Raw genomic sequence first — 16,264 nt, 5'->3', positions numbered from 1 at the left:
GCTTCTATTCTGCTTCTTTGCGCTGCCTGCGTTCTGTGGTGTTATACCCTTCAGTCACACAAGGACGGTCTTAAACTGCTGGTTGGTATCATTGCTATTACAAAAGTAACTGAGACAGTCCTTCTGTGTTCGGAAGCTCTCCATTGAACTGATTATTTGAGATTCCAGTTTCCTCTTCTGTAATGATCATCACTATCGTTAACTTGATTGCAAGAATGGTGTAAGAACACTGGCTAAGTCTTACTGCTTGATAAATCAGTCATCTATGTTTGTATCTCCTGAACTTCTCTCCTTCATATTCCATCTGCAAGAGAAATATTTCTGTTTCTATTAAACCAGAAAATAGTTTGTGTCTGTGAGCAATATCCAGGAATACTCCACATGCCCCTTTGTTATAGGACCTAACTGGATTCTTGAAATAAGTGTTAGATATTTGAAGGTAGGTTGTTTCTCTGATGTTGAAATCCAGAAATTTTCCTCATATCCCAGTAAGACACACTCCTGGAATACTCAGTCAGGAAGACCAATATTATTTATGCCTTGGGTAAGGAGCAAGTTCATTAAAAACATATTCTATAGAGAGACTTTTCCAAGTCAAGCGATACACTGACACTTTACTTTTTTTTTTTTGTTCAGGAGATGCTGGAAAAAGAGATTAGATCGTGTTGAAAAGCTGTGTCTTTACCATTGAGGTAACAGAGCCTAGTCTGATATTTCCTGACTAGCTTACAAGTATGAATAGCTAAGACTACTATCAGCAGTTTTGCATCTGAAGCCTTATGATTTGAATTGCAGCATTACACAGTTTCATTCCATGCGTTCACTGACCCCCATCCTGATAAACAAGCAATGAATGTAAAAGCTCTGGGCAACAGTCTGCAGCTGTGATGTAAGCTTTATTTATCACCCAGATTGCAAGTATGTGTGTACCTTGTGTAATACATGTTTTCTTCATAGCTAGTCTTGAAGCACTGGCTATCAGCATTTTCCTGCATGTCTCTGACTCAGAGGTTCCCATTTATTTAATTGGAAACAGATGTTGCCATGATAATCCATGCTTTTGATATTTTGCTTTCAGACATTTGCAGTGCAATCTATTTGAGATTATTTCATAAGGTCTTTCAAAGATGAAAGCAGGTTTAAAAAAAAAAAAGGCACCTGTGGAGGCACTTAGTGGAGTATTTCATCTGGAGCTGATTATGCTCCTGAACTGCACATGCCCACCTGAAGCTTTTTAGCAGTTCTATAAAATGCAGCTTGAGCTACATCATGATCAGCACATGGGAGACTGAGCATGCCTGCTTGAGATGGTGCTATGTGATTGTGCTGCAGATTTCTGCTCGAGTCAAAAGGGCTCTAGAAAGAATTTGCTGTAGCCGACCTTTGTAGGAAGAGGTAATTGTTGCTTTTACACCTCATAATCTGGATAGTAAAAATAAGAACTGATAGTTTGAAGAGCAGATACTTCTAGCATTCGTTGTTGTTAGTGTTCATTGTTGTTAGACTTGTGTTTCTTGTCTTGCGGTTAGTTTCTGGATTTAAATTTTTAACTGTATGGTCTACTCTTTGATTCTAAAATATCTCTTTTGACTGTACTTATTTATTTTGGATCTAGGTGCACTGACATAACTGGTCCTTTGATCTGTTTACATGTTTATGGGGATAAATGAGGAGCTGCTGTTGGTTGAAAGGTTCCAGTGATATTTAATGATGAATAGCTGGGCTAGATGGACTGCATGGAAAGTGTCTGGGAAAATGAGTACTGAGGAATACCAATTTATACAGAAAACTAGTATAGGTTTCTCCCTAGGCCCAGCCAGCAGAAACCCTAAGGAGTTTTCTGTCATTTTTCACCCCAGGTCATCTCATAGCTTGATGCTGTCTGCCATTACGTGCTTGGATTCTGAGCTTCCACAAGTAGCACCTGTCTGACCAACGTGAGGTAAGCAGCACGTGCAGATTCAGAATGATTTTCTAAAAAAAAAATAAAAATAAAAATAATAACACTACTGTTATAAAATAGTCTGCATAGCAATGATTTGTCAAACTGCTTATTCTTTCTAAACTAGCAGTAACGGTAATTAACTTAGTGATACAAAGCCAGGGTTAGTGCTAGCTGGGCTCTAAAGAAAATTAGGTGAAGCCAAGAAAATTCGTCTCTCTAAATCTGTGTGGTACTCAAACTCAGCTTAGAAGGAATAAGGTGACAGAAATAAAAAGCAACAGCCAGACAAAAAACAAGAAACATCTTTATTTCCTCAGCAGGGAGACCTGCATCAAAATAAAACGCATCTATTCTGGGCTGTTGGAAGTCTGTGGGCAAAATGTGTGCTAAGAATGTGGTATCTAAAACGGTTTGAGGAGAAATCAACAGTGAGGCCGCAGATTAGATTTCCTCCAGACTCCTGAAGCTACGGAGCGCACGCAGAGCAGCGGCCCCATGGTCTCTGCGCCGTTATTTCTATCTCATCGCGGCGGTTCCCGGGGGCACCCTGACGGGGCGGGGGGGGGGCGCGGGGCCGTGCGGGGCGGCGGCAGCAGCAGCAGCACAACGGACAGCGACAGCGCGGCGCGCGTGCGCGGGGAAATGGGCGGGTGAGGGGGGAGAAGCGGCGAAGGTGCGCGCGCGCCGCCCGCCCTCGCGCTGAGGTAACGGGTAACGGCCTCCCGTAACGGCGGCGCGAGGAGCCAGACGGGCGGGAGCCGCCTCTTCCCCCCTCCCCTCAGCCCCTCAGGCGCTGCCCGTCGGGGGCCGGAGCTCCGCGCTACCCCCCGCCCCGCCCCGGCCGGCCGCCCCCCGGGGCGCTATGAGCCATGAAGCCACCCGGCAGCATCGCCCCGCGGCAGCCCCGCTGCTGCGGCCGCCGCCTCCCCGCCGCCTGCCGCCCCGCGCTCCTGCCGCTCCTCGGCCGCCTCGTCTGGCTGCTGCTGCTCCTGCTGCTGCTCCGCGGCTCCTCGTGCCCCCCGGCCGCCGCCGGTGGGTATGGCGGGACGTCCGTCCGTCCGTCTGCGTGTCCGTCTGCGGCCCCCCCTCGCCCCTGCCGACCCCCCTGCCTCTCCCCCGGCCACTGAACCCCTGTAAAGCGCGCTGCCGCCGAGCCGTTTCTTCCTCCGCCCCTTCCAGCTTTGTGTACGTGCCGTCTCCGGCGTCTGGAAGCCCGGGGCTCGGATAAGGTTTCCTTCGCTTGCTTATAAAAAAGGAGAAAAATGTCAGGTTTCCCTGCCTCCGCTCTTCTGGGGCTGGTGCTGCAGTGGTTTAGGTGGAGGGTGGCGTGCGGAGAAATAGGCTGGTGAGGTATGCGACAAAAAACAGGCGTACATAGGTGGGTTTGGTGTGAGTCTCGCTAGGAAGCTAACTTGTTTGGGATCGGATTTTGTGTGTGCATTTCGGTTATTCACTTTTGAGCGGGTTATGATAACGTGGAATGCTGGATATAGTCGTTTTGTGAATCGTTGCTATCAATTTTACATTGCACGTTGGTTGGCTGCGTTTTAAAATTTTAACAAGGAAGGATGCAGGATTTCGTCTGACAAGGTGCCACTGAAGAAAAGGGCTCTTGTCAAAGTTAAGAGTTAGAAAACTTCCCATTATGTAAAGAGAATGGATTAGCATTCAGAGTGTATGAACTCTAATTTCAGTTTGTCTTGGGAATATGGGAAGTATCCTTAATCTTTCTAGAGGTGTGTGTATATATATTTTTTTCTGTGTGTATGTGGCTTGTGAGAGGGAAGAGAACTTATCCCCTACATCTTCCTTTGCTAGCTAACTACATATCCATTAAGGTTTTTTTCTCTTGGTGATTGAAAGGCATTAAAATATTTATAATCCATGACTGTATGTGAAACTATACATGCGTTTAAATAAGTAATGTTATTTCTGAAACCATTTCATGTGTGAATAATGAATCAGATCTCTCTCCATGAATAAGCTGTCTTTTTGTTTGCTTGAGTGATTAATGAAATATTAGAATACTGCAAGCTAAGTAGGTTGCTTTTTTATGGAAATAAACATATTCTGCCATATAATTTATGGCTGGCATTATCTTTCTTTCTCAGACCTGCATTGGAATGAAACGGCAGGCAGTATAGAGGGAGTCCTGGCAGATGAAGAGAGTACATTTCAACAGAATAAAAGCAGCAGCAGTAAAAATAACAGCTACAGCAATGCAATCCAGAAAGAAATCACGCTGCCTTCAAGACTAATCTATTACATCAACAAGGACTCTGAGACCCCTTACCACATCCTGGATACTAGAGCAAGGCACCAGCAGAAGCACAATAAGGTAGGATAAAAAGAGCCTTATCTGCAGAATTTAGGGGAAAAAAAAGTGATGTGGAACTGTGTTTGAATAGTTTATTTTGCAGATCTTCAAGACTTAATGTTGGTCCTCACCACCGTTTTTAGGCATTAAAATAGGACATGTAATTAAACAGGAATGCCATTTCCCTTGTTTTAATTAAAAACAATTATTTTAGATTTCAGAATGGTTCAGAAGCTGACCTGTAGATAAAAATGAATGGGAATTATGCAAGGCTGGCTTGTCTGACCAATATACAGTTCCAGTGGCTTGACTTATGTTATACTATCGTTAGCAAAATGCTTCTTCCAAAATAACTCCATTCTGGAGAAATGTTTGTATAGGGATTTTCTTCAGAATTCTGATCTTAAAGCATGAGTTACTCGACGTTGAGTGCATCATGCACTACCTAATAAATGCAGTATTGATTTACTGCCATTGTATGGCTAGTGAAGACCACTGTAAAGTGTTAAGTTTTTGTCAAATTCTGAATACCTGTTTTTTTTTTTTGTTTGATTGTTTTTGAGGGGGGAGAGTTACTATTTTATTTTGCACAGATACAGATAATAAATAGCAAAATGAATTTTCTGAAATTGTATGGACTAAATGATTTTGGTTTTGTGTGATAACTCGGTGAAGAGGTAAACCTTTTCTAATCTATGTTATTTAAGAGGCACCCCCTAAAATTATTCCATTCTATTTTTATAAATCTATGTTTTAAAAAATAATTTCTTAAAGCAGGTTAAAAGCAAAGTGAAGGTAAAGAAGGTATAGGAAGAGACTGCCATGGTAGAAAAGAGAGACAGCAAAGCAGATAAGTGTGTAAGATATTACTGTAAGACTTATCTATAGGGAAGTTCTTACCAAGAAAACTAACATTTCTTTTGAAACTTTCAAAAGATGATTTATTATGCATTATGTATGTTTTTGTTGGTATTGATTATGTGACATTTCAGATGTGAAATTAACATGGAGTTACTGTATAATCTTTGAAGTAAGCTATTATTGTATAGTTTCGATATTTTAATGAGAAGAAAGATTGCTTTCTAACTTATTCAGATGTGCCTTTGGATGTATCTAAATATACCAGTCTGTTACGGATGGAACAGAAAAGCTGTCCCGTTGTTGGAAAATGAAGTTACTTAAAAGAATGCTACCTTCAGAAGTAGCACCCTAACCTTCTTGAAGCATGCATGATACTGGCTTGCAGAGCGGTTAAAAAGGTCTCAGATATTATTTAGGAAGGAATAAGCAGCATCAGTGATACATTAAACAAAACAACCTTCCTACCTTCGTTACCCTCTTATTGCTCATGCTGACAGAATGTGCTCTGTTTATACAATCATTAGAAACATGGGAAAAGTGTAAGTCCTTTGGAATTGTATTTTCTCTTCTAAAGCTGTTCACTATAATGGTGTTAGTATTTTGTTTCTTTGGGGGAATGTAGAGGCTTATCCCTTGACCCCTGGGGAGTTGCCTGTGAAGCAAGACCGTTCTTTTCAATAAACTTGTACACTGGGGATCTTCTTCGTCCCTTCTTTGGAGAGTGATATGGGAAGAAAACGATTTGCTAATGTTTGGAGACCTGACTTTGGGAATAGTGCTTTTTCCATGTTTCTATGTGAGGATTTTCTTGGAAATCCACAGAGGGGAATGCCTGCCGGTCTCTTAACTTGCCCAGCATTCCCACAAGAACATTGCTGCCGTTGTCTATCCTTCCTGTGTCCTACCATATCTCTATACCTGTTGGGGTAAAGCTTTGCAGAAATCAGCGCTGACAGAATTGGTATTGATTTCCTTGAGTATGCATGGTGCTGAGCCTTGTGTAAAGTGGATCTTTCCACTCAGTGTCCATTTTAAGCCTAGGCGTTGCTAACACTGCAGTTCTTCCCAGAGAAGGCTTCTTAAAGTTGGGTGTTCATGGAAACTGACATTATGTTGACTTCATTCTTCTGGCATGAAACTTACATTGCTTTGATCCATTTAATTGAAGGAGAGGGTTGTTTATATTCCTTGTCTGGATTGTTTTTGTTTTTTGATCTTCTGCTCCCAGAGCACCACAAGGGGCTTCCCCTTCACCCCCAATTCCCCCCCGCCCCCAGCTTGCATCTCATGTCTTTCTTTGCAATGAAGTCTTTTCTTTGCTCTTCCATCTGTTTCACCAATAATAAGATGCTAATCAATATTTTGTTTATTTTGTTCTGTTGAACATTCACTCTAATCACCTCTTATATCCTAGGCAGACTTTTATTTCCCTGATTACAAAGGAAGACAACCCACAAAGAAAATACAAAGCAATTGGATTGTGAAAGATGCGCATTGGGGGGGTTGATGATTTGGGGGAGGCGGACAGACACGAATAGGGGATGGACTTTTTAGTACTTGCTTTTATCCTTTCCCAGAATTGAAATAAATGCTATATTGTAGTAAATCCTGATGTGAGATTTTGCTGCCTCCCACACTGCTAATGAAAGAAAATAGCTAAAATACCTTTGTAGCTGGGTAAAGAAAGAAGTCTATATTTAGGATTCATTGTATGCATGTGGGGAAAAAATGTAGAGACAAATTTGATGACCTTATATGCATTGGGCAGAAATGGAATTAAAGTACTACTTTGTGTCATTCCCCCCCCTCCCCCCTTGTTTTTGGAACCATACATCCTTCAACCTGAGTTTTCAACCTTAATGGTCTCATTTATAGGTACATGATATGGATATACTCCCTAACTATGCATATTATTCAATGGGCCCTCTTTCAGTGGCACCTCGTTATTGTGGCCAGAAGAATAGAAACCATGTGGATAGTTTGTGGGATTAGGCTTGAATGCCTCGGAAATGCTGAATCACTATGGAGAGCAGAGTGGTGCAGGAAGTTATGTATGCATGTGAAGAAAGAACGAAAGCTAGAAAAATCTGAAAATGATTGAAATAAAATTTGTTTTTCTTTAAAAGTCTCTTCCTAAAAGTAAGGATCTGCAACCTTATTTATATATGGAGAATTGAAGGGCTGGAGAGTAATACAGTATACTGGGGAATCCAATTTAAATAATTTGTTTTTCAACACTGATATTCTTTATCCCCTTTCTACTTTTGAATTTGGTGAAATACCACATTATGAGAGGGCATATGTGATCTAAACTGTGGGTAGAACCTCTCTCATTCCTTCTCGTTCTTCCAAAAAGATTTTTCCTGCTGTTGACAAGAATGAACATTCAGCATAGTTTTGACTATGAAATGGTGTCTCTCCAAGGCAGACAGAGTTCTAGTGTATAAACTCTTCTCTCGTTATGCTCTAAAATATATTTTGGATACTTGTTACTTGAAGACACTAAAATCTATACACCTCGGTTTCCTCATAGTTAAAGTTAGCTGTTTTCTTTGATTTCTTCTGAAGTTATTTTTAGTGTGAAATGCTAAAAAAAAAAAAAAAAAAAAGCACCTGCTTACAAAAATCCACTAAAGAAGCTCACAAGAAACCTGAAACTTGCTGAAGAGCTTTGAGTTATCTGCGTTCTGCTCCTTTTGTCAACTTTTGCAGATGAATGTAGCCTTTTGATAAGCTTGTGATTGAACCAGATGACTGCTTTCATATGTTTTCATAGGCTGCACATAGCAGATTGGTAGGACCTAGTGGGAAGACTACATGGGTCATGATTTGTCACAGAATGCTAGGAGCAAATCCTTACGGTGGCCAGCAGAGGGAGAAATCTTACAACATCGGATGTGATCTCACAATAATGGAATTGGTAGAGGAAAAACAACTCAGGGCAACCATACCAAATTTTGAGTGGAAAATCGCTTGAATGATACACTTATGAAGGAAAGCTATATCTGCTGGGCAGTTTCTAACTTTTTGGATTACTGGAAATTGTAAGTTTTCATAATTCATAAAGAAGCAATGTCTTTTATGTCTTAATTCTAAGCTGTTAGTGTAATTTTCAGAAGGAAAGGGTTGTTAAGATCTTAACTACTGAAAGAAATGTGTTATAGTAGTTTTGACTGCAAAGACAGGACAGTTATACCTCCCCTCCCCCCTGGTTCATTTTGTGCTATTTTCCTTGGGGTGGACACTCCACTTGTGCTTCTGTTCAACTCAGCTGTTCGTCACTTAAATTACAATGATATTCCTGCCAGGCTTAATTCTATGTTACCTTGTTTTAAAGGTTTTGAAGACTAGTAGGTCTCAGAGCGTCTTATGCAACTTCAGTATGTAGTGTGCTCAAATTGAAAGGGAAAGCATTCTTAAGATGAAGTGAAAAGAACATAGTAAAAGAGGTGGTATTGAAGAAAAAGCAGACCTGTTTTGTAAAGGATGAAAGATTATGTATGGTTAATAACCTTTGAGTGATCCTGTGAGGTCTTACTGAAATACAGAGAGAAGTCCTATGCATTAATTATATTCCCTTTACCTATCTTAGGATAAGTCTTCACTTCTAATCCCCATGTAATGAAAACTGATCAAATTAATGAATGAACTTCATGTAGCTTATGTCTATGAGTTTAATAGACTGTTGGAGAGTCTTTGTAGTATTTCAGCTGATGTTTGCATTTTTTTCTGAATTTTCCGTGGTGCAGCTTCCATTTACAGTACTTGCAAACTGATGATTTTGTGTGCTTTGTCTTTTGATACTATATTGAATACGTATTTATATATTACTAGTGACAACACTGGTAATCCTAGCATCTGGAACAGTGAAGAACGTTTTTTTTTTTTAAATTTGGATTTGAGTGTGGGAAGATGTTTAAAGATTCACGCCCTTCTTTAACTCACTCTGCTATACTTGATTAGTAAGTCTTTGCTGCAGAAAAACTTCATGTAATTTTGCTGCTTTGCAGTTGGAGCAGCCCACAGCTGTCAAAGCAGGAACCTCTGCAGAGGTTTTTATATAATAAACATGTACAAAGGTACTTAGTCTCCTGCATACATAAGTAAAGAACGCTCGTGCAGGTGTGCACAGCTGAATGTATGAAAGTGGTACGGAAAGGTGATGGGTAGTAATTTTCATATGAGTACACACGGTGTAATATCTAGTCTGTATATTCTTCAAAGCGCATGCTAATCTGCTTTATATTCTTGTTTGAATTTATATTTCTGTGTGAATCAGAAGAAGCCCATATTTCAGATTATACTTTAGGCATTGCATTACAAGGTAGCTGATAGGAGAATACAGTGAAATGATCAGGATGTATAGCAGAATTCCATGGATAATTTTTTGAAATATTTCTTGCCATCGTGATGATACATGGCAATAGTAATGGCTAAAACACCTGGTGACAACTCACTGGTGGCTTTCTGTGCTAACTTGTTACAGGAAAAAATGTCAGTTTTGGGATGAAACATTTTAGTTTCATTACTTTTATCTGATTTCTGGTTTGTGGCTTTCATGGGTGGGTATACATTATTAAACTGGATTAACAAGGTCTGTATTTCACTGTAGCAGTAGAGTATCGCATTCACCTGAATTCAAAGCAGTGTTTTTGCTGAACAGCAAGGATTTAAAATCTCATGTTCTTTTTATAACCAATGGTTTGAGCTGAATTTGGTGGAGGACGTGCCCTATGGCAGAGTAGCAAATTACCGCCAGTTGCTTTTCAGTAATTGCTTATATGTAAGAAACTACATCTATTGGAACTGATGTACAGTAATAGATTGCAAGGGTGTGTTTATATACAGAAGAAATTGTTTTCAGAAATAACATTTTTATTACATCTCATACTACAGGATGATCTTTTTCTGGTATTACTATAAACTGAGAATACAAGTTCCTTTAAGTAACTTTAAATTTTGGAAAGATAAAAAAATATTTGATGGTTTAGAAATTACAAGAAAGGATATACATGTGTCACCAAATGGGCTTGATTGGACAAAAGAAAAGCTGTAGCAGATCAGACTGGACATCCATCTAGCTGTCCGTAAGAACAATCAGTAGCAGATGCCTAGGGGAGGGATGGATGTATGGGTGTAACATTCGTGGAGTGCTACTTCCTAGACTGGTCTCCCAACCTCCAGTTGCTGGGTCGGGGTCTTTTGGGAACCAGAACTTGTTGTTTGGTTTTCACAGCCCTTGATGAAGTTCCCAATCTTTAGGTTATGTAGTTTCTTTTATATACACACTATTTTTGGTATCTGTGATGTCTTGTGCTGAAGTTTAAGGATTTTCATGTTTCAGGAGCTGAAGACATTATTACCAACATGCCACAAGTACTTTTGAAATGTTTTATTATTTTAGGTGATAACGTCAATTCTTGATGCTTCAGCATTTCCTTAATCAGTGAAGTATGTTGAAACATTGGTTAATCTTTCTGAAAGGAAGTATATTCAAGAGTTTCGTTTAGTTAATTGGTTTGTAATTGGCTGTCAGAACAATAGTAGTGACAAAACCAGAAAAGATACTTAAAGTGGAAAACAAATTTCTTGATATCTGTTTCTTACAGGTAATTATTTAGTCTTGATACTGCTACTGTCCTAAAAAGTGTTTGGGGGAAAAAAAAAAAAAGGTATTTCAGGTCATACTAAGTCTGTTAGGGGAGGTGAAAAAAATGCTGCACCAGGATCAAGCTGAAAAGAAAAGGAGTATGTATTTTTTTCTAAGCTAACTCTGGAAAAGGAATATAGTCACTTTTGATATTACTGTTTTGTTCAACTTGTTTAAGTAGAGTGTTTGGGATCACTGGTAGTATCAGTTCTACAGCAGTTCATAAACCACGTTAATGATAGTCTGACCTGTTTTACCCTGTTGGAACACTGTCTTCACAAAAATAAACTCTTGGACTATTTCTTCTTATTTTTTATCTGGAAAACAGCTGAACATGTTTTAAATGTCTTTGCTTTCATTTACAACAATATAGAAAAGAATAAAGTACATGATTAATATATTTGAGAAAAATCGAATATCCTTAAAGTTAACTGCCTATAAGAGACTAGCTAACTTTATTTTCTTATGTTGAACAGCATCAGTCTTCTATACATCGGCTTGGTTACAATGCCAAATATAAAGCCTTTAATTGTGAAGGGATTACTGTGAAAGAAGTCTTTCATAACATGTAATACAAGCTTTGCTCTGATTTTCTTACTCGAAGCTTTGTATCACAAATGCTTTAATTATTTCAGGCCTTTTAAAGTGAATGAATGCAATAACATAATTAAATGAACAGTGTACTGTGTTACTTATTATTTTGTTACATAGCCATCTGGCTATGGCGAAATACAGTCATTTATATGAAGCTACATTTTTGCTTGTTTTTGTGAGGAATGGGTGTGTATATTTGAAAGTACTCTTTTCAGATACTATTTCAGGTACTTCTCTTTTTTCCTTCACTGTCTAAAAAGGCAAATCCTTTTGAATCTGAATTTGGTGCAAGGCCAAAAAATTTACTGATGCAATTCATGAAAATAAGCATGTTTTCCATAACTTCGCTTTTTGCAGTTGTTTGTTAAAAATACTTGTTGCAGTGATTCTTTTAGATAACTTAGAGTGTTCTGCAAAGCTCTATAATACTGTTATGTGTTCATGTTTACAGGCTGTACATCTGTCCCAGGCAAGTTTCCAGATTGAGGCCTTCGGCTCCAAATTCATCCTTGACCTCACTTTGAATAAGTAAGTGCACAATTTCAGGTTTCTTTCTTTCCTGTTCTAAATTGTCTTCAACTTATGATACAAGGTCGGAGCACATGAAATTCCAAGATCTATGGAAAACTATGCTGTTGTCCAAGTTTATTAATACAAAATAACATCTAGTCTATTTTAAGCAAGGTAGATGTTACCCTTACTGACATCCGTACTGTACCTTTAAAATTTTATCTCTCAGAAAGAATAATGGTACCTAAAGATGAAACATATAAAGCAATATCTTGGGCTTCAGAAGCCTAAACCTGACAGTGAAAATGCAGAGCATTTGAAACTTACATTTACTTTTACATTTGTAAATGATCTTTATGATTACTAAGTATGTATTAATATATTGTTATAACTATGAATTTAAAATGTATAGTTCAACTATAATTATATTGCCAGCTGTTAAAATGTAGTTTCCAGTAATAAAAAAAACACCCCAATGATTAGGACCCCAATGATCCTAAAGGACTAGCATTTTCTGTGTATTCTGTCTATGGTATTTTTTTCATGCTTTGATGCAACAGAAGCAATTGCAGAATGATTGACTTTTGCTACCTACAGTTTCTGAACCTGTGTGTAATAACATCATAAATCACAGTAAAATACAGTGAACATGCTTCATATGTAGTAGAGAAATGATGATAGCTATCAGTAATTTAGTTCCCATATTGTAAATGCAGTAAGCATGGAAATGTTGGAGAAGAGAGATTACCATGAATAATGTTACAGAAAGTAATGCAAGTTGGTCTACATCATTTCTATTTATACCATGGTAAAACATAGTTCAGTATATTGGACAGTGACTGGAGATGTTTGCTATCATTTTTGCTGTTTTACTTGCATGCCTTCTCAGATTGATTTAGGACAGCAAAGCATTTACTTGAAAGGGCAAAGACCGGATGTGTCAGTGGCTTATGTACTGTATTTATAGAGAGACTCCAGTAGAATTAGTGTTTGAAAGGTGTGGATTTTTTTGCTTTGTTTTTAATATATATCGATGAACTGTAAAGTAAATATTACTTTAGTTGTTCAAGGCATGTAGGAATATTGTAAATATTTATATGACTGGCTCATCTTTAATGATTTGGAAACCATACTGTTGACACAATCATCACGAAGTTCCTCATGACGTTGGAAGTCTTAGTGGTTTGGCTGTACTGAAAGGTGCAGCCTAGAGTCTGTTTACTTGTAAGGTAAACACCAATTTCAGATAATTCTCCGGTCTGGAAGATCTGACTTATAATACAGATCATTGTTGGTTTAGTTGTTTGTATCGCCTCTGTTTATATCCGCAGCTGAAGATAGGGAGCTATGTTTCTCTAAAAAATGTAAGAAAGTTTTTGTGCTACTGAAAATTTGCACCCATAAAGTTTACGAATAAAGTAGAAACATAAAATCAGTACTAAATGCCAGACAGATAAAATCATCTATAGTATTGCATAAAAGTCAATTGTATTTTGGGCTGTATAGAAGTATGACCATCAGGTTGAGGGAGACGCATCTCCCCTGCTCTTGTGAGACCCCACTGGAGCACTGTGTTCAGCTCTGAGACCCCCAGCACAAGAAGGACATGGACAAATTAGAACAAGCCCAGGGGAGGGCCATGAGGATGATCAGAGGGTTGGAGCACCTCCCCATGAAGACAGGCTGAGGGAGTTGGGGTTGTTCAGCCTGGAGAAGAAAAGGCTACGGGTAGACCTTAAAGCAGCTTTCCAGTACCTGAAGGGGGCCTGCAGGAAAGCTGGAAAGGAACTCTTTACAAGGACATGTAGCGGTAGGACAAGGGGTAATAGTTTTAAACTGAAAGAGGGTACATTTAGATTAGATACAAGGAAGAAATGCTTCACTGAAGAGTGTGGTGAGGCACTGTAACAGGTTGCCCAGGGAAGCTGTGGGTGTTCCATCCCTGGAGGTGTTCAAGGCCAGGTTGGATGGGGCCCTGGGCAACCTGGTCTAGGGCAAGGTATCCCTGCCCATGGCAGGGGATTGGAATTAAATCATCTTTGAGGTCCCTTCTAACCCAAACCATTCTGTGAAAGCGTATTTGCAGCTTCTGCTGTCATTGAACTTTTCTGTTGTCTTAAAGGAAAAAGTAACACGCAGCATTGTCTTAACCCACAATTTATTTTTTTAAAAAAGCAAGCAACAACAAAACAAAACACTTTAAAAGTATGTTCAGTAATTGAAAAAAAAACACGTTTTTATCCACAGTAGTGTCAATTTGTTTAAACAACGCAGTTGTGTAATCAGTGATTCTAGTATATCTGAACAATTTCTCATCTTTTATTTCATTTATGTATTATACACATTAGAAAAGTTGTGTGAGAGGAGCTAACAAATTACTTTTTAATGATCCCTTTTCCACTAATGTGTGAAAGGCATTTAGCTATCCTCCAGTTGAAGGACAAGTGTTTCTGTGGGTAACTCTTATGTCCTGGTTAAAGATAGCAGTCTTTATGTTCTGGTGTAGAACTAAAACACGTTAGAGAGAAATAGCAAAAAACAGTGAGTTAGAAATGTCTACTTCCTGTTTTTTAGTGCTGAGGGCAGTTGGCTATATTGTCTTTGTCACAGAAACAGCGGTTTTTGTCTCATGGTCTAGCACCAGCCTCTGAATAACAGAGTGTCCTGCTCTGGGAGCCTTCACCTACAGGGCTGTGGCACAAAAAAGGAGTGGGAAATTCAGTACCAGAGCTGCACAGAAACAGAACGTAAAAAACAAAGACTTCCCACCTTTCCCATTGAAAACTAACTTCCTTCAAGATTTAGGGGTGGGATGGGGGTGTAGGTCATATTTTTCAGCTTTGCTTTCTTTTTTCTGTAGAAGTCCACCTAAATTTCCAATTTTTTTTTTCCACAATGAAGAGATTATATGAAAAAAAAAAAACTGGCATCTTTGGCATGAACTGAAAAAAAAACACATTTGACTGTAATATGACTTAAATATTTGAGACATTAAAATATGATGATTAGTGTGAGCGGTCATTCCCTATTAGGTGAGAAGCAGCATTACAGCCAGCATGTTGCAGCCAATATTATCCACCAGTTTTAAGCTTGTAAATGATGTGTTGTCTTTTGTATGTATTTCTGAAAGGCTGAATGTCATTTGAGAATAGTCACAGAGCAGATAACATTGTTAGCAGAATTTCAAAAAGAAAGACAGTAACTGGATTTTTTGTGAATCTATTCAGTTTTTTTTTTTTTTTTTTTTTTTTAATTGGAAATGTGAAAACTAGTCATAACTTTTCCAGGAGGAAACTTACTTCAAATATTTATAACATTTTCTTAAAGGCAAGTCTAAATGCTTAGGGTGCTAAATGGATCCTATGAGATACATGAGCTGCATAAATTAAATATGATAGTATTAGTGTGGCAAGTTTAGCCTGCTTTTAACAAATTTCTGTTACAGATGAGATGCAAAGAAATCAGTGTTAGTATTTTAAACAAAGTGTGTGTACTCATGTGAATATTTGTGGTCTTGAGTCTGAGCTGCAGGTAGGAGCTTTACTGCCTCATTTCCAACTCCCAGAACTGGAGGCAACCTATTCAGTTACTTGCTTCAGTGGGCATTCCGCATGTAAAAAGTGTTGGAGGGAGATGCTAAAAACTCTCCATGTTTTTCAACACACAATAATGTGAAAAAAGTTTTCTGTTGTCTTTGCAAGAGTTAGAAATACCTGATAATGTGGAGAAACTTAATTTTCAATTATTGTATTCAGCCGCAAACTAGAAACTAAATTGTAAGCAATATTTCGGTTATTCTGTCCTCTTACTATTTTGTTTCTCTAATTTTGTGTGTGTGTTTAGCATGATTCTCTTCAGCTATTCTGTTCCATCCTGTCATTAAGGCTATGATAAAAATGTGTATTTATAATATGCATGCATGAGTATTTATATGTTCACTAATGTGCACAGTCTTGTGTTTTACTTAGTCACTATTCCAGAAGTTCAGTGGGAGGTAATACCAATCCTGCCACATACCAAGAGGCCGCACTCTTAGCTCAATTTCTCGAATGTTTACCAGCAGTATTTTCAGCTCCTCTTTCATTCCTTCTAGAACTTTCCAGATCAGTCTTTTTAATATTTACCTTGTCTCATTTTTCTTTATCTCATCCCTTTCTCCTTGGCCAATATCTATAAAATAAAAATGTGTGTGTGCATTTGTTTCTGTATGGGTTTTATAGAAGAGGACTTATAACTGCAGCCGTATAAATTAATGTTAGAGTGCCTGACTTACAAGCACTCAAGTTTTAGATTTCCCTGTAGTAATTAATGCCGCTGTGCAATGAAAGTCTATCAATAAATTCACATACAGTATAGCTTGTTTCAACAGAACTATAGGAAACTCAGG

The 16,264-nt window shown here is 38.6% G+C and overlaps 2 protein-coding genes across 14 annotated transcripts in view; both read left to right on the top strand.

The window, feature by feature from the left end:
* ZDBF2 (zinc finger DBF-type containing 2) overlaps positions 1-1,942 on the top strand; it is a 36,971-nt gene extending 35,029 nt beyond the window's left edge. The window contains exon 8 of one of the 2 annotated variants that reach the window (XR_013953779.1): positions 1,860-1,942. The gene's annotated coding sequence lies outside the window, so the exon portion shown is untranslated. The remainder of the gene's footprint in view (positions 1-1,859) is intronic. The other variant, XR_013953780.1, reaches the window with a different exon arrangement.
* Positions 1,943-2,566: 624 nt separating this feature from the next.
* ADAM23 (ADAM metallopeptidase domain 23) overlaps positions 2,567-16,264 on the top strand; it is a 75,047-nt gene continuing 61,349 nt past the window's right edge. For 5 of the 12 annotated variants that reach the window (XM_080600381.1, XM_080600377.1, XM_080600375.1 and 2 more), the window contains exons 1-3: positions 2,569-2,977; positions 4,057-4,283; positions 11,819-11,895. In XM_080600381.1, coding sequence (XP_080456507.1) covers positions 2,815-2,977; positions 4,057-4,283; positions 11,819-11,895 — 467 coding nt within the window. In that variant the 5' untranslated portion in view covers positions 2,569-2,814. Of the gene's footprint in view, positions 2,978-4,056; positions 4,284-11,818; positions 11,896-16,264 lie in introns of all 12 variants that reach the window. The other 7 variants (XR_013953788.1, XM_080600379.1, XM_080600380.1 and 4 more) reach the window with 4 other exon arrangements.

This window comes from Anser brachyrhynchus, assembly GCF_964034855.1.
Source record: "Anser brachyrhynchus genome assembly, chromosome: 7".
Lineage (NCBI taxonomy): Eukaryota > Metazoa > Chordata > Aves > Anseriformes > Anatidae > Anser > Anser brachyrhynchus.
Note: the sequence above shows the minus strand (reverse complement) of the source record. Positions and strands in the feature narration are given on the sequence as shown.